Raw genomic sequence first — 27594 nt, 5'->3', positions numbered from 1 at the left:
GTTGCTGCAATTTTGTTGTCACCAGTGCATTTGCTGTCCAGCCTGGGAGTGCTGCACTGTCACAGGTGCCGTCTTTCAGCTGAGATGTCAAACCTCAGGAGGTGTAAAAGGTCACTATTTCAAAGAAGAGCTGGGAAGTTGGCTCCAGCTTGCTGGTCAATATTTATCCCTCAATCAACATCACAAAATCTAGACTAACTGATCATTATCACATTGCTGTTAGTGGGAGCTTGCTGTACAAAAATGACTGTCTTATTTCCTTCATTACACCGCACACTATTCTTCATTGGCTGCAAAGTGCTTTGGGATGTCCTAGGAATTGTGAAAGGTGCTATATCAATGCAAGTCTTTTTTTTTCTTTTATCAATATCTTGAGGGAGATCTGAGGGCTGATAAATAATGCAGAGCTCGGAACTGAGTGACCAAGTGACATTGATAGACTTGGCCAGTGTTGGTTCCCCCTCCCTCTTGTATCTGATCTACTGACCATTCCGAGCACCAGTGACACTCACCCAGGTGCGCGAGAAATTGTGAGCGTTTATTGAGAGGTACTGAGCACAAAACTTGTAAAAGGTGCTGTTGACTTGAAATTACTAATGTGGTTTGCAAATTGCATCAAGGAAGAATTGGATGTCGGGGAGAAGAGGAAAGAAAATAAAGAATGGAACAAAAGGGAAGTACTTTGGAACTGCAGTCACTGCAGGAAATTACGATGCAAGGTGGCACGTGGCACGGTGGTTAGCACTGCTGCCTCACAGCTCCAGGGACCTGGGTTCGATTCCCGGCTTGAGTCACTGTCTGTGCACAGTTTGCACATTCTCCCCACGTCTGCATGGGTTTCCTCCGGGTGCGCCGGTTTCCTCCCACAGTCCAAAGATGTGCGGGTTAGGTTGATTGGCCATGCCAAAATTGCCCCTTAGTGTCCTGAGATGCCTAGGTTAGAGGGATTAGTGGGTAAAATATGTAGGGATATAGGGGTGGGGCCTGGGTGGGATTGTGGTTGATGCGGACTTGATGGGCCGAAGGGCCTCTTTCTGTACTGTGGGATTTCTGTGATGTGTGGGTTAGGTAGTCTGACTATGCTAAACTGCCCCTTAATATCAGGGGGACTAGCTAGGGTAAATGCATGGGGTTATGGGGCTAGGGCATAGGTGCGATTGTGGTCAGTGCAGACTTGATGGGCCAAATAGCCACCTTCTGCCTTGTAGGGATTCTTATGATTCAATGCAACTCAACAGTGAATTAGCACACAGCAAGATCCCCCAAACAGCAACATGATAATTGTAATGTTTAATCGTACACTGTTTGTGTCTGGTATCCATTTTCTGTGCGCGGTTAGTTAAGCCTGTGTGTGATCACTTCAGAAAAGAAACTTAACTGGGATAAGCTACTAAAAGAATGGGAGCAGACATCTTAAAGCATTGAATAAAACTCCTGTTGCTGGAGTTGAGGGGGTTGAGCTATGAGGAGAGGCTGAATAAACTAGGCTTGTACTCGTTAGAGTTTAGAAGAATGAGGGGAGATCTCATTGAGACGTATAAGATGATGAATGGGATGGATAGGATAGAGGTGGAGAGACTCTTCCCGCTCAGAAAGGACAGTAGGACTAGGGGGCACAGCCTCAAGATAAAGGGGGGGCGGTTTAGAACGGAGTTGAGGAGGAACTTCTTCACTCAAAGGGTGGTGAATCTCTGGAATTCTCTGCCCGTTGAAGTGGTGGAGGCTGCCTCGCTAAATATTTTTAAGACGCGGGTTGATGGGTTTTTGATAAGCAAGGGGATTAAGGGTTATGGGGAGAGGGCGGGAATGTGGAACTGAGCCACGACAGATCAGCCATGATCTTATTGAATGGCGGGGCAGGCTCGAAGGGCTAGATGGCCTACTCCTGCTCCTATTTCTTATGTTCTTATGTTCTTATTCACACGCAGGTGTGTCATCTCTGCATATCTCCGTGGCAAAAAGCATAGCAAATAATGAGAAGTTTGTCTGCTTCCATGGGGAAGAGCGTTCGTAGTGAGCTCAACATTAACTGGGTTTCTCTCTCCACAGACGCTGCTAGACTTGCTGAGTTTTCCAGCATTCTCTGCTCTTATTTCTGTTTTAGTGATATTGGTTGAAGGATGAATACTGGACAGGCACTAGGGAAAACCCTGCTGATCCATTACAGGGCAGACAGGACCTTAGCTAGACGTCAATTCTGAAAGACAGCGCTTCCAACAGTACAGCAGGTCCTCAGCACGGCACTGAACAAAGCTAACCTAGATTTCAACTGAAGTGACACTTCTTAAAAAGATTAGTTGGATGTGAGCATTTATTGCCCACAATTGCCCTCGAGGGGCCAGTTAAGAGTCCACCGCCTTGCTGTGGGTCTGGAGTCACATGTAGGCCAGACCAGGTAAGGACGGCAGATTTCCTTCCCTAAAGGATGTTAATGAACTAGATGGGTTTTACGATAATGGTTTCGTGGTCATCAGTAGACTTTTAATTCCAGATTTTTTTTATTTCAAATTTTATCATCTGCCATGGTGGGATTCGAACCCGGATCCCCTGGAAAATTACCCTGGGTCTCTGGATTGTTAGTCCAGTGACGATCCCACAATGCCATCGCCTCTCCTAATAATCTTCTGATTCAGAGTCGCACATGAGTTACAGCTGATGCACAAATGATCTTCTTGTCACCATTTTTAGCTCAGAATTTGTCATCCTAACTCATTAATGGTTTCCCCTGTGGTTTCACGATGTTTCCTCCTCCCCCCACCACCATCCTTTCACTGTTTCAGATCCCATATTCATATCCCTGAAGCCCGGCTGTAACAACCCACAGCCTTCCCCTCTGAGGAAAGGGCCTCAGCTGCGGGAAGCACCGAGTCACATCAAGAAAGATCAAGTGACAGTGAACACGTTGCCAGAGAAACAGGAACAAAGGAACATGGAGAAAATACAGGAGCCGAAAAAGAGTTTCATGACCAATGGTTACGATCTGTCAGAGTGCCCAGTTCCCAAAACAGAGAATGAGGTACGATGAAATAGCAATGTGCTCCTCTGATTCTTTACACTGGACCTACACCATACTATCCCGTCTCACTGCTATCCTTTATTCACACCAAAATCAATCTGCATCAGATATTTTTTCCCCCTCAATCATGTGCCTTCAGACATCTGCAATCCTTTCCCGTTTAGAATCCCTACAGTGCAGGCGAGGCCATTCTGCCCATTGAGTCTGCACCGACTATCCTGCCCAGGACCACTCCCCTGCTCTATCTTTGTTACGCCACTAATCCTCCCCCCTCCCTCCCCCCATCTTGGGGCACCAAGAGACAATTTGGCCTGGGGGCCAATCCACCTAACCTACACATCTTTGGGAGGAAATTGGAGGGAACTCATGGGGAGAACGTGCAAACTCCATGCAGACAAGCCGGGAATCGAACCCGGACCCCTGGTGCTGTGAGGCAGCAGTGCTAACCACTGTGCCCTTGGCTCTTTCCTCAGATCAGATTCGATTGACGGATTCAGTTCCGCTGTCCCAGCACCCAGCAGCTGAAGAGATTGAATATCAGTTTTTTTTAACACAGGAAACGGCTATCCAATTTATCCCACTTTCCTTGCTCCTTTCCCATAGCCTGGGATTTCTTTCCTTTTCAAAGATTTATCCAATTCCCTTTTGAAAGTTACAATTGAATTTACGTCCATCACCCTTTTGGGAGCAGTTCCAGATTGTGACAAGTCGCTATGTAATGTTTTTACCCCCTGTGTCACCTCTGGCTCTTTTGCCAATTGCTATAAATCTGTGTGTTTTGGTTGCTAACCTTCCAGCCACTGGATACTCATGTCAACACCCCTCGTATTTTGAATATTTCTGTTAAATGTCCTCGTACATTCCTCTGTTTCTCCGGTCTCTGTAGATAACTGAAGTCCCTTCTAATTGGTTTGTTCATTCAGGTTCTGCATGTAGGCAGCTCATTGGCTGATACTGAGTTGATTCATGGCCTTGAACCATTTCATAGAATCCCATTTACTGGAGAGCTGGATCTCACAGGATCCCAACATTGTCAGAGGAGGCCATTCGGCCCATCGAGCCTGCACCGACAACAATCCCACCCAGGCTCTATCCCCGTGATTCCACCCATTTACCCTTCTAATCCTGCTAACCTACGCATCCCGGGACGCCAAGAGGCAATTTAGCATGGCCAATCAATCTACCCCGCAGTGTGGGGGGAAACTGGGGCACCCTGAGGAAACCCACGCAGAAACGGGGGGGGGAAACGCGCAGCCTCCATATAGGCAGTCACCCAAGCCAGGACTCCGAACCCAGGCCCCTGGAGCTGTGAGACAGCAGTGCCAACCACTCTGCCGCCCTCTGGCAGTTTTATTTTTGTCGGTGGTGGTTTGCTGTTTGCCTCCCACTCTCAGAGACAGGACGGGGAGTCACTCCCAAAGCCCCCTTCAGCTGGAAAAGGAATCAAATCTGCGCTGCTGACTTTTTCCCTGAACTACACACTACCCATCTAACCAACTGGGCCAACCAACCCTCTCAACCTCCCAGTAAATCTCTTTCATAACATAGAACATAGAACATTACAGCGCAGAACAGGCCCTTCGGCCCACGATGTTGCGCCGACCAGTTAAAAAGCAATGACCCTCTGACCTAAACCAAACCCTTTCCATCCATAAACCTATCCACGGATCTCTTAAACGCCCCCAAACTAGGCGCATTTACAACTGCAGCAGGCAGGGCATTCCAATCCCTCACCACCCTCTGGGTAAAGAACCTACCCCTGACATCCGTCCTATAACTGCCACCCCTTAATTTAAAGCTATGCCCCCTCGTGCTAGCTTTCTCCATCCGAGGAAAAAGGCTACCACTGTCCACCCTATCTAAACCTCTAATCATCTGATATGTTTCAATAAGGTCCCCTCTTAGTCGCCTTCTTTCTAACGAAAACAACCTCAAATCCCTCAGTCTCTCCTCATAGGACCTCCCCTCCATACCAGGCAACATCCTGGTAAACCTCCTCTGCACCCTCTCCAAAGCCTCCACATCCTTCCTATAATGTGGGGACCAGAACTGCACACAATACTCCAAGTGCGGCCGCACCAGAGTTTTGTACAGTTGCAACATGAAGCTGCGGCTCCTAAATTCAGTCCCCCTACCAATAAACGCCAAGACACCGTATGCCTTCCTAACAACCTTATCTACTTGATTCCCAACTTTCAGGGATCTATGTACACATACACCTAGATCCCTCTGTTCATCCATACTATTCAGAGTCCTACCTTTAGCCCTATACTCTACACATCTGTTATTCCTGCCAAAGTGAATTACCTCACACTTCTCCGCATTAAACTCCATCCACCACCTCTCGGCCCAGCTCTGCAACCTGTCCAAGTCTCCCTGTAAACTAAGACACCCTTCCTCACTATCTACCACACCTCCGACTTTGGTGTCATCCGCAAATTTACTAATCCACCCAACTATACCCTCATCCAGATCATTTATAAAAATTACAAACAGCAGTGGCCCCAAAACAGATCCCTGAGGCACACCACTTGTAACTGAACTCCATGACGAGTACTTACCATCAACCACCACCCTCTGTCTCCTATCTGCTAGCCAATTCCTGATCCAATTACCTAAATCACCCTCAATCCCATACATCTGCATTTTCTGCAGAAGCCTTCCATGGTGAACCTTATCAAATGCCTTACTAAAGTCCATATATACCACGTCAACTGCCTTACCCCCATCCACCTCCTTGGTCACTTTCTCAAAGAACTCAATAAGGTTAGTAAGGCATGACCTACCCTCCACAAAACCGTGCTGACTATCTCCAATCAATTCATTACTCTCTAAATAACTATAAATCCTATCCCTAATAAGTTTTTCTAAAACCTTGCCCACAACAGAAGTAAGACTCACCGGTCTATAATTCCCGGGGAAGTCTCTGTTCCCCTTCGCTATCATTCGCTATCCTCCAATCTTCTGGCACTATACCTGTGACCAACGACGACCTGAAGATCAGAGCCAGAGGCTCTGCAATCGCCTCTCTTGCCTCCCAGAGAATCCTAGGATAAATCCTGTCCGGCCCAGGGGACTTATCTATTTTCAAACCCTCAAGAATATCTAGCACATCCTCCTTATCAACTGCAATACTGTCCAGTGTACAACCCTGTAACCCAGTGTTCTCCACAGCTACATTTATGTCCCCCTGCGTGAATACCGAAGATAAATATTGGTTCAATGCCTCTCCAATCTCTTCCGGTTCCACACATAACTTCCCACTGCTCTCTCTAACTGCCCCTAATCTTGCCCTAACCAATCTTCTGTTCTTAACATATCTATAGAACGCCCTAGGATTCTCCTTAATCCTATCAGCCAAAGTCTTCTCATGTCCTCTTTTAGCCCTTCTTAACTCACTCTTTAACTCCCTCCTAGCCAATCTAAAGCTTTCTAGTGCACTACCTGAGCCCTCAAGTCTCATCTGGACATAAGCCTCCTTTTTCTTTTTAACCAGCGAATCAACTTTTTCAGTGCACCACGGTTCCCTAGCTCGACCATTTCCTCCTTGCCTGACAGGGACATAGATATCAAGGACTCGCAGTAGCTGCTCCTTGAAAAAACTCCACATTTCAGACGTTCCCAGACCCTGTAGTCTCCTAGTCCAACCTATGCTTCCTAATTCTCTCCTAATAACCTCATAATTACCCTTCCCCCAGCTAAAACTACTGACCCGAGGTTCATGCCTATCCCTTTCCATCACTAAGGTGAACATAACCGAATTGTGGTCACTATCACCAAAATGCACACCAACTTCCAAGTCTAGCACCTGGTCTGGCTCATTTACCAGCACCAAATCCAAGATAGCCTCACCTCTAGTTGGCCTATTTCCAGCACCCTGAGATTCTTACCAAACTGTGGTGCCCAGGACTGGTTAGAATCAAAATCCTGGAACTCCTGTGCTAACAGCACTGTGGGAGTACCTACACCAAATGGGCTGCTGCGGTTCAGGAAAGCAGCTCACCACCACCTTCTCAAGGGTAATTAGGGGATGGCCTGGCCAGAAAGACCAACATCCCATGAATTAAATTAAAAAATAGACTGGCTGAGTCTAATCAGTGTCCTCCAGCAGTTTAACATTTTTTTTTTAACTCTATGCGTCTTATTTATAAAGCACAGAATCCTGCCAATCTAACGGAATTGTACATTTGAACTCCCTGGCCCTCTCCTTTCCTGCACCCCTTTTAAAATTGAGTGCAAATTCCCTTTCCTCGTCCTTCCAAAGTGCACCACGTTATACTTCTCTTTGTTAAATTTCATGTACCATCAGTCTCCCTGTTCCGCCAGTCTGTCTGTACCCTCCTGAAGTTTATTCCTGCTCTCTTTATATTTCCACATTCCATGCCATCCCTTCCCTCCCCCTCCCCTAAGGCATACTGGCGACAGACTCCCCACCTATTATTTCCAGAATGGGTGGGTAGTCTGTCGCCAGGCGGCTTATGGTTTGAGTGGGCGCTACTCCACATCAAGTGTGGCTGACAGGAGTCTCTCCCACTCTTACCGCCAGCCATTGGCGTGTTTGGAAGGATTTGCGGGTTGACACTCAATCTACCTGACCACATTACGAATGCACCTTCCTTGACCATCTGGGTGGAACTCGAAGCTGCAACTATTGGCTCAGAGGGCACTACCCTCTGCACCCACTTTGAAATTGTGCTGCATTTACCCGACCATTTGAAAAAAAAACCCCTGGGAGTGCTGGTCTTGCCTCCAGTCTGAAAAAACACTATCCACCAGAGCGCTGTTCTCTGCCCTTCAGCCGGTTTCATCGCCACGCTCCCACTTGCCCCTTTCACCCCCGTGGGCGTCACTTTTACGAATCACCCTTTGCTGCGTGGACCCACTTTGGCTTTTTCCTGGGCGAAAGCCTTCGAAAGTTTCAGTCAAAGTGAAAGGTGCTTTTTGCTTTAAAGTAAAAACGTGTTTTTGTTTCCGATACGATTTCTGTTTTTCCTTCCCGCCCAGCTTCTGCAGATGTTTTACCGACAGCAGGAGGAGATTCGAAGGCTACGGGAGCAGCTGGCACAGAAGGAGGTCAGAGTAAAACAGCTGGAGCTGGAAATTAAAAACGTACGTTTCAGCCCTCTCAGCTATTGAAAAGGAGACGTCAATCGGGGAGTGGAGTGGGGAAGAAACTGTGTGGGAATGCAGCTCCTTGATGTAGCAGAGTTACCCTGAGAACTTGAAATAATTATATTTTTTATTGAGAAAAAAAAGATTTAATTTGTAAAACTGTACGTGTCGTACAGGGTGCACATTTTTTTTGTTTTTTTTTTATTTATCTCTTTATACGATGGTTGTATATACACTAATTTTTTTTAAACGTACAGTGGCTTTACAGAAACCGGCACTCGTGAGTTTTACAAACTCGGCGGGTGTTCCATTTACTCCGGTGGTCACTGTAGCTTTGGCGCGCGAAGGCAACGTGAATGTCCTGGAGCGGTCATCGTCCAGCTGCTGGTTCGCACATCTGTCGGGGGCTACTGTGAAAGGGGGTGGGGGGGACGAGAGAGGAAGCGACAAGTAGCCAGGGTGGTCCAACAGATTGGGTCGAATTAAGCAAAACAGCTTACTGCCATGTGAAATCAGTCAGCCTTTTTTTATATATATAAATATGTTTTAAAAAAAAAGAATTGATTTGCTATATTGTTTTAAAAAGAAATCGAGAGTTCTATTAACATGGCAGCTTTCTATCTGAAATATTGTGTACGTCTGTCTGTCCTCTTGTTCATTTCTTAATAATTTTAACCGATTCTTTTTTTTGCTCCTTTTCTGCTTTGCTTGCCCCACTGAAGTTGCACAGTTCTGTAGAACCCGTTCTCTAACACTGTTGACGGGCTGTTGTGTACGGTCACCAGGGGGCAAGTGCCCTTTTGGAGGGGGTGACATTTATTCAAAAGGTAACAGGCTGGAGACGGGCAGAAACCATGTGAACGTAACCTCCACCCTCTTTGTTCAAGATTACTTCATTTTAATTATGGAAAAATATCAATAAAGGAAGCTTCTTAAGGAATGCATGGGTTTTTTTTAAAAAATTCCCTTTTCTGCCCCTTTGAAAGGCCGCAGACAGAATTCACACTGGAAAGTAAAAGATTTGACGACAGAGTATGGAATGCGGCTTGGGAGGTTCGCGGCAAGCATGGGAACATAGAAAAGGAGGCCGTTCGGCCCTTCGAGCCTGCTCCGTCCTTCATCGCCATCATGGCTGATCGTCCAACTCAATAGCCCAATCCTGCTTTCTCCCCATAACCTGTGATGGCCTTCGCCCCAAGTGCTACATCCACTAGGCGAAGCCAAGTGCCTCTCGATATCTCAAATAGCTGCAAGGTGTTCTGAAATTTAAAAAAAGAAAGAAGCACGGATCTGCAGATGACACCAAGATTGGTGGAGTAGTGGACAGTGAACAATGTTATCTCCAATTGCAACAGGATCTTGATCAATTGGGCTGACGAATGGCAGATGGAGTTTAATTTAGACAAATGCGAGGTGATGCATTTTGGTAGACTGAACCAGGGCAGGACTTACTCAGTTAATGGTAAGACGTTGGGGAGAGTTACAGAACAAAGAGATCTAGGGGTACAGGTTCATAGCTCCTTGAAAGTGGAGTCACAAGAGGACAGAGTAGTGAAGAAGGCATTCAGCATGCTTGGTTTCATCAGTCAGAACATTGAATACAGGAGTTGGGACATCTTGTTGAAGTTGTACAGTACATTGGTAAGACCACACTTGGAATACTGTGTACAATTCTGGTCTCCCTATTATAGAAAGGATATTATTAAACTAGAAAGAGTGCAGAAAAGATTTACTAGGATGCTACTGGGACTTGATGGTTTGAGTTATAAGGAGAGGCTGAATAGACTGGGATTTTTTTCTCTGGAGCGTAGGAGGCCGAGGGATTATAGAGGTCTACAAAATAATGAGGGGCATAGATCGGCTAGATAGTCAATATCTTTTTCTAAAGGTAGGGGAGTCTAAAACTAGAGGGGTATAGGTTTGAGAGGGGAGAGGCACAAAAGGGTCCAGAGGGGCAATTTTTTCACACAGAGGGTGGTGAGCGTCTGGAACAAGCTGCCAGAGGTAGTAGTAGAGGCGGGTACCATTTTAAAAAGCATTTAGACAGTTATATGGGCCAAATGCAGGCAATTGGGACTAGCTTAGGGATTCGAAAGAAAAGGGCGGCATGGACAAGTTGAGCTGAAGGGCTTGTTTCCATGCTGTAAACCTCTATGATTCTATAATGTGTCTGACTCACTGCATGTGGCAAGCACACAAAGCAGCTATTCAGCGTTAGAACTATCTGCTCTATCTGATTGTGAAATAGCGCGCATAGGTTTAGAGCACTCAGCTGTCAGTTTAAAATTAGACAAGCGGTTTCTCATTCTCACGAGGGGTGAGGGTTGATGGTGCAAGTTGATTCGATTTCAACAGGAAGAAGAGGCTGGTGTGATGCCCCCTGGTTAACGATACGTTGCACTGATTAATGAAAGGGTTTTTGTTTTGAAGCTGTTAGCCGATGTTCCAGTCACACCCTTAGCCACTTTCTCAATCAACCACAAGTCCCAGCGCTGCTCATCCACACTTACCCTCCAGCAAAACCAACGTACTGTTTGGAAAACGCTGGCAAAGCACTCAGCGGGTTTGGTAGCAGCTGTGGAGAGAGAAACAGAGTTGATGTTTGAGGACTTTAGCGTCCTTTTCACTGATTTATTATTCAAACATCTCGCTCAGAAAAATCCTTGCCTGCATTTAAAATCGTCCCATTTTGTTCCTTTTGATTTTATAGTCTCAGCAGTTCAAAAGCATATGTCCTTATATATAATACAAGGCATTGATGAGGCAGCACCTGGAGTATTGTGTGCAGTTTTGATCCCCTTATTTGAGGAAAGATGTAGTGGCTTTGGAGGCAGTTCAGAGGAGGGTCACTAGATCGATTCCAGAGATGAGGGGTTTGTTGTATGAAGAGAGATTGAACGGTTTAGGCCAATGCTCTCTGGAATTTAGAAGAATGAGGGGAGATCAAATTGAGGTATACAAGATGATGAAAGGTTTGGATAAAGTAGATGGGGAGCAGATACTTCCTTTTGTGGGACATTCTAGGACGAGAGGTCATAGTCTTAGGATAAGGGGTAGCAAATTTAAAACAGAGTTAAAGAGAAACTACTTGTCCCAAAGGGTAGTGAATCTGGAATTCGCTATCCCAAAGTGCAGTGGTTGCTGGGACAGTGAGTAAATTTAAGGAGGAGTTAGACAGATTTTTAATTGGGAATGGGTTGAAGGATTATGGGGAGAAGGCAGGAAAATGGGGATGAGGAGCACATCAGCCATGATCGAATGGCGAAGTGGACTCAATGGGCTGAATGGCCAAATTCAGCTCCTATATATCTTATAAACTTAACTTGAGAAAGGTCTTCTTATGTAATATGAAAACAGAAAACGCCGGATAAACTCAGCAAGTCTGGCAGCATCTGTGGAGGGAGAAACAGAGTTAATGTTTCGAGTTGATGACCTTTTCCAATTCCTTATGAAAGATTCTCAAGTTGAAGCATTAGTCACGACTCACCCGAGTCCCGATGGGAAAACTGGAACGTTTCTCGTCGGAGTTCGGAGAACTTGTCAGGAGGGATTCACCCACCCGATTGATGCAAGTTTCACAGGAAAAAGTGCCGGCCAGACCAACATTTTGGACAGGGTCCTTTTTAAAGGCTTTTCCGATCTCAGCATTCAGACACAGGGCCTCTTACCTCCCCACAATGGAAAAGGCAAGTGCCCCCGTCCCCCTTCCCCTCCCCACACTGACCAAGGCTGCACCCCAACCCCTCAGCACAGTAATCTCCAGGCCAAGAGTGATCTTCAGCTTTCCCAGGGCTAGAAGGGGCAGTCCAGCCAGGAGAGCTCCATCCCAAATGAGAGTCCCACAGTCAGCCCTTGCCTCCCACCTGAGCTCCTTACAACTCCCAGTCCCTTGGGGGACCCTCTCTCTTCAGCCTGGCAGTGGTAGAGGGGCACATGGGCACTGCACTTACCTCCTTGACCCAGGTGGCGTCCACTGCACCAGGTCCACGAATGTCAAAAACATCAGTAAGGCCCACCCAGTGGGGAGAGGGGTGCCTGGTGGAAGGGCACTATTCGGGCTACTAATGGAAAGCAAATCAGTGGATTTGTACAATTATCGGGCCCCCAACTGACCTGGTAGGAACCTAATCGGGGTGGAGGGGTGGGTGAATGGCGATGGGTTTGCCATCCAGCGGGAATTCAATTTTAGTCCTAGTGCCCAATTTAGCGGAACATCAGGGATCACACCAGTGGTGAATGTAGCTAGTGAATCCTCCCCACCCCAGTAATAACTCTGTTTCTCTCTCCACTGACGCTGCCAGACCTGCTGAGTGCATCCAGCATTTTCTGTTTTTGATTTCCAACATCCGCAGTATTTTGCTTTTAAGTTTTTTATTTAATTGTTTGCTGAAGAATTTTATACATGATGAAATTATTGTGAATCACTTTTATAGAATCACTGTATCCCTACAGTGCAGAAGGAGGCCATTCAGCCCATCGAGTCCACACTGACTGCAGCCCCAATCCCTGTAACCCCATGCATTTACCCCAGCTAGTTCCCCTGACACTAAAGGGCAATTTATCATGGTCAATCCACCTAACCTGCACATCTTTGGACCGTGGGAGAAAACCCACGCAGACACGGAGAGAATGTGCAAACTCCACATAGACAAGCCGGTAATTGAACCTGGGTCCCTGGCACTGTGAGGCAGCAGTGCTAACCCACTATTTACTCATGTACTCTCAAAGAAATTGTGAGAATTGCCTCTTGTCTTCTGAGAGATGGATACAATTACATCGTTTAAAATAGATTTGGACAGGTACATGGATGAGAAAGGTCTTGTGGGAAATGGGCCAAGTGCAGGGAAAGTGAGATTAGTTCAGTTCAAGATATCTGGTTGGCATAGGCAAGTTGGGCCGAAGGGCCTGTTTTTGTGCTACATATCTCTATGACTCTATGACCAATTTTTATGTCTCTGAGATTTTAAGTTTTCAAATTTCTGCAGAGAAGAAGAACCAGTTTGTCCAAAACACAAACATGTTTGTCCGTACCAGTTTAGCAAGTACACTTTTTTTAGATTTATACGCCTCGTTGGAGCCATATCTCATCATCAGCAGATTTTTACCGTCTGCTGGATCAATATAAACAACAAATTAAATGCTGAACCTTCCTGTATTAAAATCAGGTGACTCAAAGCAATGTTGTGCTTTGTAACCTTATAACCATCCCTCACCAAAAAGCAAGACCTCAACGAGAGGAACTGTTTTATTTATAGACGCATTCCTGCAAATGCTTTGTGTTCAAAGTCAACTTGGAGATAAGAACAACTTATTTACTGCCTCCCATATAATAAAACATCACAAGGTATTTTGCCGGAGAGTTATGAAGCAAAATTCAATAGCAAACCAGATGAGGTGATATTGGGACAGATGACCAAAAGCTTCGTCAAGGAAGTAGATTTTAACTGTTAGCTAGTCCTTCCTCTCTCGAGCCTCTCCCTCCCGTTTATCCATCTCCCCTTTTAAAGACACTTACACTGTTTGCCTCAACAATTCACGTTTGTTCATGCGACCAGCTCCTTTGAAATGCAGCAAGTAAGTTTACCCCGTCTCTATCCTAACAAGGAAACCTGTTACTATCCCTGATCCGCTGTAATGGCCCAGAGGGCAGGATTTTCCAACCACACTCGCCCCGAAACTGGAAAATCCTGCCCAAGATCAACAGACCTTTCCATGATGCGCCCTTCACCTGCGATTTGCCCCCAGAGTGACTTACAGCAGTGAGATTGGTGACAAAATTAAGTACTAGATATGCAGGCTGGGGTGCATCATCACCCCTGGTAATGATATTTCAGTTTAATCAGTTAAGACTCCTTTGCCATTTTGTTTTAGTTCCAGTGCCCCACCAAGGGCAAGCACACTCCCCCCCGCCCACCTCTCATTTTTGTTTGATTTATCTTCCGCTTAAAAGCCCAACTTTGCATTCAGGGTGCCAGCTTCAACACTGATAATTTGCTCTGTATTCACCTGACTATATCACTCGAATGCTCCACTGTGATCTACCAAAAACAACACAGACGTGAGACACCTCTGCAACATGGGGAAGGACCATTGGAAAAGTTGCCCTATTCTGTCCAGCACCAGGCTCCCAGTTCCATATTTCGAAGCAAATCTCAATCTGTGCAACAGTTGGAGTGAACTCTCCACTGAGTGTAATCTGTTTGGAATGGAATAGAATCCCGACAATGCAGGAAGAGGCCATTCAGCCCATCGAGTCTGCATCGACCACAATCACACCCAGGCACTATTCCCATAACTCTCATATTTACCCTGCTAATCCCCTGACACTAAGGGGCAATTTAGCATAGCCAATCGACTTAACCCACACATCTTTGGAGTGTGGGAGGAACCCGGAGGAAACCCACGCTGACACACACCAGTTCCATGACTGTCGAGGCTTAATAAAACAATAAATTTCCTGATAAAATTTATGTTGTAGAAACCAATCTTGCACTTTGGACATTTTATGGCCAGCTACCTTTGTTGTTTCATGTATTACAAGTGAAATGTAACAATATAGATGACAAATCTCTGCATATATTAGATAGAGAAATTGAGTTGATGCTGTTAGAAATAGAACATAGAACACGACAGCACAAAAATGTTACTTTATTTTTACAAAAAATGTTATTTATTATCAATCAGCTGGAATTGTAGCATCAGAACCATCAAAAACCCTTAGAGCAGAGAAAGATAGGTGATTTAATTGGGGTATTCAAAATTATCAATGGTTTTTGTTTGAGTAACGAGAACAGTTGAAATAGTGCATGGGGTCTTTTACGGTCACCCAAGCAGGATGATGTGGTCAAGGTTGGGTAGAGACCAGACGTAGACAGGGTGATCAGTCTGTGCGTAATCCAGGACCCTGACCTTCTGGTTGCTTGCCATTTTAACACACAATCCTGCTCCCATGTCCATGTCTGTCCTGGGTCTGCTGCAATGTTGTAGCGAAGCTCAATACAAACTGGAGGAACAGCCTCCCATCTTCTGGCAAGGCACCTTACAGTCTCCTGGTCTCAACATCAAATTCAACAACTTCAGACAATTAGCTCTACCCCACCCTTTTATTTTCATTTTACCTAATTTTTAACTGCTCTCTACCTTCTTTTTCTTTATTATCTTTATTTTTCTTTCCCCCCCCAACTCTTTCCACCTACTTTATTCCCCCCTTTCCTTCCCTTTTCTCCCCCTTTGCTTCCCTTTTCCCCTTTATTCTCAGTTTTACCTCGCTCCCACCCATCTCCCCCCCACATCTTTCATCTGCCACAGTTCTCTGATTTCAGCCTCTCTGCCGTTTGGTCGTTCACACCCTTTATTCTCTCTCTGGACTGCCATTAGCAGCCTTTCCCTTTGTTTCTATGGCTATGACTCATTCCCTCACCCTGCAGTATAAACATCTCCCATCTTCTATATCTTTTAGCTTTGACAAAGGGTCATCTGGACTCGAAACGTCAGCTCTTTTCTCTCTTTACAATATGATCTGCCAGATCTGTTGAGAATTTCCAGCGTTTTCTCTTCTGGTTTCAGATTCCAGCATCCGCAGTTGTTTACTTTTAGACAGGTGTGGTCTTGGTTTGACATTTTATTTTAATGATGTTAGCGTGCCAATGTTTTGCCCGATCATATTTCTTGCTGGGCGGGTATGGGTTGCGTGTAGCCACAGCTGCCTTTGGTTTGTAATGATGACTCAAACCAGCACAGCAGACAGCCACAAAATACCTGGCTACTGATATGGTTAAAGAGAAGCTGTCTGATTCAACTACCGATAGGAGCTTAATAGATAATAATTTGGTGAAATTATCTTTATACAAGGTGATCGAAGTTTACAAAGAATAACAGATTGGTGCAGAGTGTTAGGTACTTTGGAATAGGACTTCATTGTCCAAGGGGAAGTGATGATCTAGTGGTATTATTGCTAGACTATTTGTCCAGAAATTCAACCAATGTTCCAGGGACCCGGGTTCGAATCCTGCCACAGCAGATAGTGGAATTTGAATTCAATAAAAAATATCTGGAGTTACGAATCTCTGTGCTGGGACCAGAGTGCTGGCGAATCGAGTAAAGAGGACTGTAGACAGGGCTTTAAACTAATTAGGGGGGGGAGGGTGCGAGGGTAGGTGATGTTACGAGGTCTAAAGTTAAGGAGAGGGCACAGGTAAGGGAAGAGGCCGAGGATGTCCCAATAATAGAGGGAGTAGGGGGCGTGAGTATAGTTGGTGGCGTTACGGCAAATAGGGTCCAGGTAAAGGCTGGGATGAAAGCGCTTTATCTGAATGCACAAAGCATTCAGAATAAAGTGGATGAGCTGGTGGCGCAGATCGACACAAATGGATACGATCTGGTGGCCATTACAGAGACGTGGCTGCAGGGTGACAGGGACTGGGAGCTGAATGTACAGGGCTATCAAGTGTTTAGGAAGGATAGACAGGAGGGAAAAGGGGGGGGCGTAGCTCTGCTGATTAAAGACAGCATCAGGGTGGTAGCAAGGGATGATATTGGAGCCAAGGAGCAGAAAGTGGAATCGTTGTGGGTGGAGATTAGGAACAGCAAAGGGAGGAAGACGCTGGTGGGTGTTGTCTATAGGCCCCCGAATAATGATCTGGAGGTGGGGCGGGCTGTTAACGTGCAAATAAGTGCGGCGTGCAGGAATGGGACGGCCGTAGTTATGGGGGATTTCAATCTGCATATTGATTGGTCGACCCATGTTGGACGCGGGGGGCTCGAGGAAGAATTCTTGGAATGCTGCCGGGATAGTTTCCTCAAACAGTGTGTGTTGGAGCCGACGAGGGAGCGAGCTATCTTGGATCTGGTGCTATGTAATGAGGCGGGTAGAATTAGGGACCTTGTGGTGAAGGATCCTCTTGGGGAGAGTGATCATTGTATGGTGGAGTTTCTGGTGCTGATGGAGGAGGAGAAAGTGGGTTCCCGGACACGCGTCCTTTGTTTGAATAGAGGGGAGTACGGTAGGATGAGAGAAGAATTGGCAAATGTGGACTGGGGGAACGCGTTGGAGGGAGGGTCTGCTGAGGAGCAGTGGAGGATCTTTAAGGAGATCTTTCTTGGTGCTCAGCAGAAATTTATTCCGATGGTCAAAAAGGATAGTAGGAGGAGAGGTAATAAGCCGTGGATAACGAAGGAGGTGAAGGAAAGTGTTAAATTAAAAGCGGAGGAATTTAGAGTAGCTAAGAGTAGTGGGCAAGAAGAGGATTGGGAGAGGTTTAAATGTCAACAAAGATTGACAAAGAAGTTGATAAAGAAGGGTAGGAGAAACTATGAAGCTGGGCTAGCGCTTAATATAAAAAAGGATAGCAAGAGTTTTTATAAATATATAAAAAGGAAGAGGCTGGCTAGGGTGAACGTTGGTCCTTTAGAGGATGAGAAAGGGGACCTAGTGGTAGGGGATGGGGATATGGCTAAGGTATTGAATAACTTTTTTGTTTCTGTCTTCACGGAGGAGGACGTGAATAATTTGCCGGGTGTTAGCGATGAAAAGGTGGTAGGACTGGAGGGTCTTAATGACATTACTGTTACTAGAGAGGCGGTGCTCGACAGACTGGAGGGGGGGGCTGATTGTGGACAAGTCCCCAGGACCGGATGGAATGCATCCGAGGGTTCTGAAAGAAATGGCGGAGGTGATAGTGGATGCCTTGGTGGTTATTTTCCAGACGTCGCTGGATTCCGGGGAAGTGCCGGATGATTGGAAAACGGCTAATGTTACGTCGTTGTTTAAGAAGGGTGCCAGGCAAAAGGCGGGGAATTATAGGCCGGTTAGTTTAACATCTGTGGTAGGTAAAATGTTAGAATCCGTCATTAAGGAGGAAATTGCGAGGCATCTTGAAGGGAATTACTTGATAGAGCAGACGCAGCACGGTTTCATTAAAGGGAAGTCGTGTCTGACAAATTTACTGGAGTTCTATGAGGATGTGTCTAGGGCGGTGGATAGAGGAGAGCCGGTGGATGTGGTCTTTCTAGATTTTCAGAAGGCGTTTGACAAGGTACCTCACAAGAGGTTATTGCAGAACGTCGAGGGACATGGAGTTGGGGGTAGGGTGTTAGCGTGGATAGAGGATTGGTTGTCAAATAGGAGGCAGAGAGTGGGGGTCAACGGGTGCTATTCGGATTGGCGGATGGTGACTAGTGGAGTGCCCCAGGGGTCGGTGCTGGGGCCTCAGCTTTTTACCATTTATATAGATGATCTGGAGGAGGGAACCGAGTGTAGGGTGTCGAAATTTGCTGATGACACCAAGATTGGGGGAACGGCAAATTGTGCGGAGGGTGTGGAGAGTCTACAGAAGGATCTAGATAGGCTGGGCGAATGGGCCAGGAAATGGCAAATGGAATTTAATGTTGGCAAGTGTGAGGTGGTCCACTTTGGTAGGAAGAATGGTAGGAAGGACTATTACTTACGTGGCGAAAAACTGCAGCAGGCGACGGTGCAAAGGGACCTCGGGGTCCTTGTGCATGAGTCGCAAAAACCCAGCTTGCAGGTGCAGCAGGTGGTCAGGAAGGCGAATGGGATGCTGGCCTTCATCGCGAGGGGGATTGAATATAAAAGTAGGGAGGTCTTGCTGCAGCTGTATAGGGCATTGGTGAGGCCTCAGCTGGAGTACTGTGTGCAGTTTTGGGCGCTGCATCTGCGCAAGGATATTTTGGCCTTGGAGGGAGTGCAGAGGAGGTTTACTAGGCTGATACCGGAGTTGAGGGGGTTGAGCTATGAGGAGAGGCTGAATAAACTGGGCTTGTACTCGTTAGAGTTTAGAAGAATGAGGGGAGATCTCATTGAGACGTATAAGATGATGAATGGGATGGATAGGATAGAGGTGGAAAGACTCTTCCCGCTCAAAAAAGACAGTAGGACTAGGGGGCACAGCCTCAAGATAAAAGGGGGGCGGTTTAGAACGGAGTTGAGGAGGAACTTCTTCACTCAAAGGGTGGTGAATCTCTGGAATTCTCTGCCCGTTGAAGTGGTGGAGGCTGCCTCGCTAAATATTTTTAAGACGCGGGTTGATGGGTTTTTGATAAGAGAGGGGATTAAGGGTTATGGGGAGAGGGCGGGAAAGTGGAACTGAGCAGCGACAGATCAGCCATGATCTTATTGAATGGCGGGGCAGGCTCGAAGGGCTAGATGGCCGACTCCTGCTCCTATTTCTTATGTTCTTATGTTCTTATACTCACCCTGAAAATGTTGCTGGTTGTTAGAAAAACCCATCTGCTTAACTCATGTCCTTTAGGGAAGGAAATCTGTCATCTTTACCTGGTCTGGTTTACATATGATTCCAGATTCCAATGTGGTTGACTCTCACCTGCCCTCTAAGGGCAACTAGGGATGGGTGCTAAATGCTGGTCAACCAGTGACGTCCATGTCCCACATATGAATAAAAAAATGTGTGAACATGATAAAGATCTCATTGAAATCATTCAGCAACACCCTAAACAGAGAAATGTTGTTATTCCGTCTAAAGATTTCTCATTACAGCTATGTTCATTGAATCCTAGAATCCCTACAGTACTGAAGAGGCCATATGGCCCATTGAGTCTGCACCAACTCTCTGACAGAGCATCTAACTCAGGCCCTCTTCGCTTGTCCTAAATCCCAACATTTACCATGGCCAAACCGTCCAAACTTACACATCTTGGGACATTAAGGATCCAAAGTTAAGATTTTCAAATGTTAATCCTCAACTCAATGGATTAGTTTTGTTAATGGAGGTGACCTGTGTTAGTACCCTAGGTTTTGGACAGGACTTTCCAGGAAAGTTGGAAAAAACAAAGGTCAATGTTCTTTCATTCACAGACATGACATCACTCAACCTTTGTGTTCCAAATATTATCACACCCTATTATGCAGGGAGGACAAGTTTTACTTTCATAAGATACAGTGAGAAGTCTCACAACACCAGGTTAAAATCCAACAGGTTTATTTCGCAATCACGAGGTTTTAGAGCACTACTGCTTCATCAGGTGAGTGTACAGATACTAAGGAAATTTGACATATCCGTTACAACTCTCACCAATTTCTACAGGTCACCATAGAAAGCATTCTTTCTGGTTGTATCACAGCTTGGTATGGGCTCCTGCTCTGCCCAAGACCATGAATGAAACCCGGCCCATCACTCCCCTGGTGAAGGAGCAGAGCTCCGAATGCTTGTGATTCCAAATAAACCTGTTGGAATTTAATCTGGTGCTGTGACACTTCTTACTGTGCCCACCCCAGTCCAACGCCGGCACCTCCACATCATTTCATAAGTCTGTTCTATATTGGGCCAATCTACCTAATTTGCATATCTTTGGACTGTGGGAAGTCATCAACTTCAGGAAGCATTGTGGAAGGGATGAAGTGGAAATGGGCACGAGCTTCAAGTTTCGGATATCTGGATCACCAACAACCTGTCCTGGTCTCTCCGTGCTGACCTTATTGTTAAGAAAGCCCACCGATGCCTCTACTTTCTCAGGAGGCTAAGGAAATTTGGCATGTCTGCTACGACTCACACCAACTTTTACAGATGCACCATAGAAAGCATTCTCTCTGGTTGTATCGCAGCTTGGTATGGGCTCCTGCTCTGCCCAAGACCACAAGAAAGTACAATAAGACATGAATGTAGCCCAGTTCATCACGCAAACCAGCCTCCCATCAATTGACTCTCTCTCTACACTTCCCGCTGCTTTGGAAAAGCAGCCAGCATAATCAAGAACCACACGTACCCCGGACATAGTCTTTTCCACCTTTTCCCATTAGATACAAAAGTCTGAGTTCACATCGATTGATTCAAGAACAGCTTCAGACTTTTGAATGGACCTACCATATATTAAGTTGATCTTTCTCTACACTTTAGTTATGATTGTAACACTATATCCTGCACCCTCTCCTTTCCTTCTTTACAGTATGCTTTGTCTGTGTAGTGCGCAAGAAACAACACTTTTTACTGTGTCCCAATACTTGTGACAATAATAAATCAAATCAAATGAAACCCACGCAGACACGGGGAGAATGTGCAAACTCGAACCCGGATCCCTGGCGCTGTGAGGCAGCAGTGCTAACCACTGTGCTGTCATGAAAATGTAGAACTAACTTGTGAAAGTAAAATTTGTCCTTCGAACGTGTTAGGATTTTACAATGTTTGGGACACAAACGTTGAATAGTGTTGTGCGTGTGTATGAAAGAACATTGACCTGTGTTTTCCTGTCTTTCCTGGAACGTCCTGTTTGAAACCAAGGGCATAAACATGGGCCACCTTCATTAATAAAAATGGTCCATTGTTTTTGGGGGATTAACTTTTGAAAAATGTTAATGTTGGGGCCTGAACGCTCTCTTAGGAGCCCACCAGGATGTTTGTGTTGGCTAATTTCAGTCAGATACCCGCCATTGTACATATCCATGCTGGGGCTTATACTTCAGCTAAGTCCATGAAATCCATAACATTCCTGCAGTAAAGGAGGCCATTCAGCCCATCAAGTCTGCACTAACTCTTCGGCAGAGGCATCTGACTTATCCCAGTAACCCATACATTCACTCTGCTAATTCCCCTGACCTACACCTCTTTGAGGCAATTTACCATGGCTAATCCACCTAACCTACACATCTTTGGACACTAAGAAGCAATTCAGCCTGGACAATCCACCTAAACTTCACATCTTTTGGACTGTGGGAGGAAACTGGAGCTCCTGGAGGAAACCTACGTGGGCACAGGGAGAATGTGCAAACTCCAAACAGACAGTGGCCCAAGGGTGGAATTGAGTTTAAAAGTTTAAAGTTTATTTACTAATTACAAGTAGGCTTATTTATCGCTACAATGAAGTTACTGTGAAAATCCCCGAGTTGCCACATTCCGGCGCCTATTCGGGTACACCGAGGGAGAATTTAGCGTGGCCAATGCACCTAACCAGTCTTTTGGATTATGGGAGGAAACTGGAGCACCCAGAGGAAACCCACGCAGACACTGGGAGAACGTGCAGACTCTGCACAGACAGTGATCCAAGCCAGGAATTGAACCCGGGTCCCTGGCACTGTGAGGCAGCAGTGCTAACTACTGTGCCACCGTGACTCCCTTCTCCTACCGCCCCCCTCCTCATTTCATCTCATCAATCTGTCCTTCTATTCCTTTCTCCCTTACGTTTCTGATCCAGTTTCACTGTTGATGCACCTACACTTTTCACCTCCACCGCTCCCATGTGGTAGCCAGTTTGAGTGGATAGCTTCTACTCAGTTCCTTACTGGACTTTTTAGTGACTCGTTCATTTTTATGCCACCTTTCCCGCCTCTACTTTTGGTCTCTTTCGCAAGTGGCAACATCGGGCGGAATTTTCTTCCTCCACGGAAATCGTAGCAGACGGGACACGGACCATGCAAAGATTCCTTGATCTCAGGTGGGATTTTCCAGACTTGGGGATAAGCGCAGCCAGAAAATCCCAACCCCACCGTCTCCAATATTGTCTCTAGATTTTTAAGGAAGCCTGGAAAATCACCTGGCCAAATAACATACAATGAGCCCCCAGAGATGTACAACCAAGTCTTTATTTATAATATTCAATCCACACCGAGAACCATAATGACAGGGCAATCTGCCTGGGAATACATTAGTTCTTCAGGATTTGAAACCGCGTGACTGAGGTTAAATATTTTGTTAATGGATTAACTATTTTGCGACTATTGTAAATTTGGATACGCCTCAGAGCAAAGTACAGTGGCATTGATATTTATTTAGGCAACAATTTACATCCGTAAGCTGCTATTAAAATACTGACATATTTACTTGACATGAGGCAGTGCACAAAGCATTTGGAGTTCTGTAATATACAAAAATAAAATACTCCCATTTAAACATTACAGATTTGGTACAATCCAAAGTATTTAACTGGTACAAGTGTGCATAAACTACTTAACTGTTCACTGACACCAAAACTTTACATTAGAATTGAACCCAGGCTCAATTCAGAAATTTTAGTTAACAACAATGTCATTGCTTACATTACAGCTTTTCCCTTTATGTTTTACATTAATGTTCCATTATGCGCATCTTGATTTATTGCAGGTCACTTTGCAATCATAAACTGTCTACATGATTCTGCTTACAGCACATGACAACTAAGTCAATGCAGTATCTTAAATGCGGATATTCTAGTTTAAATGCTAATCTAAGCTTCATTATTAAGTTTATTTATTAGTGTCACAAGTAGGCTTACATTAACAACGCAATGAAGTTACTGTGAAAATCCCCTAGTCGCCCACACTCCGGCACCTGTTTGGGTCAATGCACCCCAACCAGCACATCGCTCGGGTTGAGGGAAGAAACTGGAGCAGCCGGAGGATACCCACGCAGACACGGGGAGGATGTGCAAGCTCTACACAGACAGTGAGCCAAGCTGGGAATCGAACTCAAATCCCTCACGGTGTGAGGCAGCAGTGCCAACCACTGTGCCACCTGCATGCAGAACACTGTTAAACTTGTTTCTTCTTCCTCCCTATTTTATCCACGTGGACCGATAGGAGAAATTTCCACAGAGGAAGTTGAAAGGAGATTTGACTGTGGCATTCAAAATCATGGGGGATAGAGACACAGTAGGTAGGGAGAAACATTTCCAATTGGTGAATGCATGGAGAGTGAGAGGGCCCAGATTTAGAATAATAGGTGGAAGAAGCAGTGGCGATTTGAGGGAAGCCTCTTCACGCAGCGAGTGGTTAGGATCTGGAATGTATTGTCTGAGAGTGTGGTGGAGACAGATTCACACAGCGAGTGATTAGGGTCTGGAATGTACTGTCTGAAAGTGTGGTGGAGACAGATTCACACAGCGAGTGATTAGGATCTGGAATGTACTGTCTGAGAGTGTGGTAGAGACAGAGTCACACAGCGAGTGGTTAGGGTCTGGAATGTACTGTCTGAGAGTGTGGTGGAGACAGATTCACACAGTGAGTGGTTAGGATCCGGAGTGCACTGTCTGAGAGTGTGGTGGAGACAGATTCACACAGTGAGTGGTTAGAATCTGGAATGAACTGTCTGAGAGTGTGGCGGAGATAGATTCACACAGTGAGTGGTTAGGATCTGGAATGCACTGTCTGAGAGTGTGGAGGAGACAGATTCACACAGTGAGTGGTTAGAATCTGGAATGCACTGTCTGAGAGTGTGGCGGAGACAGGTTCAATCGAATCTTTCGAGAAAGAATTGGATTATGATTGGAAAAAGAAGAACATGCAGGGTTATGCAGAGGAGGCAGTGGAGTGGGGCAGCATGGTGGCACAGTGGTTAACACTGCTGCTACACAGCGCCAAGGACCCGGGTTCAATTCTGGCCTCAGGTCACTGTCTGTATGGGGTTTGCATGTTCTCCCCATGTCAGTGTGGGTTTTCTCAGGGTGCTCCAGTTTCCTCCCACAGTCCAAAGATGTGCAAGTTGAATGGGCATGTTAAATTGACCCAAGTGTCAGGGGATTAGTAGGGTAAATATGGGGGGAATACGGGAACAGGGTCTGGGTGCGATTGTGGTCGGTGCAGACACAATAATGGGCCAAATGGCCTCCTCCTAGACTGTAGGGATTCTATAAGTGGCTAAATTGCTTCTATGGAGAGCCTGTGCAGAGATGACGGGCTGAATGGCCTGCTCGGTGCTGTAACAATCCTGTAGTGGTTTCACTTTTCTGTACTGGGCCCTTCTAGTTTGTGTGGGTTAGGGTGCAGGAAGGATATTCCCAATGGTGGGGGTGTCCAGAACCAGGCTGGGGATAGAGGGTAGACCATTTAGGACAGAGATGAAGAGAAATTTCTTCACCCAGAGAGTGGTCAGCCTGTGGGATACCACAGAAAGTAGCTGAGACCAAAACATTGTGTGCTTTCAAGAAGCAATTAGATACAGCACTCGGGGCGAAGGGGATCAAAGGATATAGGAGGAAAGCTGGATCAGGCTATTGAGTTGGATGGTTAGACATGATCAAAATGAATGACGGAGCAGGCTTGAAGGGCTGAATGGCCTCTTCATGCTCCTATTTTCTATGTTTCTGTAACCACATGTCCTAATCACCCAGTAAAAGCCATTAGGGAACCACTGACGCTTCCACTGGCAAAGTGGGTTAGCACTGCTGCCTCACAGCACCAGGGGCTCAGGTTCGATTCCCAGTCTCGGGTCACTGTCTGTTTGGAGTTTGCAGGTTTTCCCTGTGTCTGCGTGGGTTTGTTCCGGTTTCCTCCTGAATTAGGTACATGCCGGTTAGGTGCATTGACCTGAACAGGAGCCGGAATGTGGCCACTCAGGATTTTCACAGTAAAATTCATCGCAATGTCAGTGGAAGCCTGACTTATGACTAATAAATAAATAAGCTTTAGATATAATGGCTGTGTTCAAAATCAGAGAGGTTAATACAGAAGCTGGAAAGAGGCTGTTTCCATTGTCAAGAGGTTTGGTTAACCCGAGGGTCATCAGTAAAAGGGTCAAAGTGGAATCGAACGTTGGTTAGGCCGCATTTGGAGTACTGCGTCCAGTTCTGGTCGCCTTACTACCGGAAAGACGTGGAGACCCTGGAGAGAGTGCAGAGGAGGTTTACCAGGATGTTGCCTGGTATGGAAGGACTGGGTTATGAGGAAAGATTAGGCAAATTGGGGCTGTTTTCCTTTGAAAGACGGCGACTGAGGGGAGATCTAATAGAGGTATATAAGATTATGAAGGGTATAGATAGAGTAAACAGTGGTAAGCTTTTTCCTAGGTTGGAAACGCACATTACGAGGGGCCATGGACTTAGGGTGAGGGGGGCGAGGTATAATTCAGATGTTAGAGGGAGGTTTTTCACACAGAGGGTAGAGGGGGTATGGAATGTTCTGCCAAGCATGGTGGTGGAGGCAGGCACGCTGGAGTGGTATAAGAGTTACTTAGATAGGCACATGAGCGGGATGGAGATGGAGGGATATAGGAGACTGTTTTAAATAAGGTTCAGGAGCCTTGGGACATCCCTGGGAATCAATTGATTCCTATAGACCTTCCAACATATTTTCTGGCTCACTTGTTTCACTTTTGAGCTTCTGGGGATTCCCTTGAATGTTTGTATAAGGATGTGGATGGTATTGATGTTTTTCTCTTTTAATCCACAGGTGATTCGGTCCGCCTTGTTGTCCAACAAGGGGCACACACGCGATGGGTCGTACGAGGGCTGCTCTTGGATGTTTCGAGAGTAGCCTAGTACTTCATGTCGTTAGTGTACACTTAAACTGGACCAGATGCTGGGCAACACGACAGCTCAGTGACTATCACTGTTTGCTGTGCAGATACATGGATTTGGGCCGGTGTCTGCGGGAGTTTGCACATTCTCCCCGTGCTTGCGTGGGTTTTCTCCGGGTGCTCCGGTTTCCTCCCACACCCCAAAGATGTGCTCTTAGGCTGATTGGTGTAACAAATTGCCCCTACATTAGTCTTCCCTCAATGTGGAATGCCATAAGCATAGATAAGGGTCATGGGTGGAGGGGGGGGACTGGTAATGTTAAAACGGCGGCGCGGGCTCGTTGGGCCGAAGGGCCTGTTTCCCGTGCTGTGTTGTTCTTTGAGATACGAAGATTTTTGTTCACATTGGAATCTGGAATGCGCTGCATGAAAGGGCAAATTAAATAATAACTCTTTTAAAGGAATTAATTAAATATTCGAACAGCAGCCACTTTGGGAGGGAATGGGAAAGGATAATGGAGTGTGACTAATTGGCCGGTTCTCTCAAAGAGCTAACACATGGATGATGGGCCCAATGTCCTCTTTCTGTGCTGTGTCGCTCTGTCTGAGCTATCCACATTTGTTGTGAGTTAGCTCAGCAAACCCATGTCAGTGGGTGGAGGGATTAAGTGCATTAAATGGATTAGGAAATATCAGATTTCCCTGGCACCTTATCCATCATGTTAACTTTAAATGGAATGTCTGTGTGTGTGTGTGTGTGTGTGTGGGTATGTGTGTGTGGGTCTGTCTGTGTGTGCTTGTATGTTTCTCTGTGTGTGTGTGTGCATGTGTGGCTTTGTCTTAGTGCATGCAATTGTGGATGTGTCTGTGCGTGTGTGTGCCTTTGCGTCTTTGTCTGTGTGTACGTGTATGTGTCCTTGTGTTTGTCTGTATCCATGTGTGTCTCCATCTGTGTATCTGTGTGCATTTCTCTGCATGTGCATATCTGTGTGTGTGTGTTGGTGTGCATCCGTGTGTCCTGATGTGCGTGCACATGTGTGTGCGTGTGTATGTGTGTATATGTGAGTGCATGCGCATGAGTGTGAGTGTGTGTGTCTGTGTGAGAGTGCGTGAGTGAGAGTGTGTGTGTGTGTGTGTGCGTGAGTGTGTGTGTGTGTGAGTGCGCGTGTGAGTGTGTGTGAGAGTGTGTGTGAGAGTGAGTGAGTGTGTGTGTGTGTGTGAGAGAGTGTGTGTGTGAGTGTGTGTGTGAGTGTGTGTGTGTGAGAGAGTGTGTGTGTGAGTGTGTGTGTG

At 46.1% G+C, this 27594-nt stretch overlaps 1 protein-coding gene across 4 annotated transcripts in view; it reads left to right on the top strand.

Moving 5' to 3' along the window:
- LOC145343385 (coronin-2A-like) overlaps positions 1-9005 on the top strand; it is a 127651-nt gene extending 118646 nt beyond the window's left edge. For all 4 annotated transcript variants that reach the window (XM_080189600.1, XM_080189599.1, XM_080189602.1 and 1 more), the window contains 2 exons: positions 2781-3016; positions 8021-9005. In XM_080189600.1, coding sequence (XP_080045726.1) covers positions 2781-3016; positions 8021-8152 — 368 coding nt within the window. In that variant the 3' untranslated portion in view covers positions 8153-9005. The remainder of the gene's footprint in view (positions 1-2780; positions 3017-8020) is intronic.
- The last annotated feature ends 18589 nt before the right edge of the window (positions 9006-27594 follow it).

Source organism: Carcharhinus amblyrhynchos, chromosome 5 (genome assembly GCF_965287045.1).
Source record: "Carcharhinus amblyrhynchos chromosome 5, sCarAmb.v2.hapA, whole genome shotgun sequence".
In the NCBI taxonomy this organism is placed as follows: Eukaryota; Metazoa; Chordata; class Chondrichthyes; order Carcharhiniformes; family Carcharhinidae; genus Carcharhinus; species Carcharhinus amblyrhynchos.
This window is presented reverse-complemented; position numbering and strand designations above follow the sequence as displayed.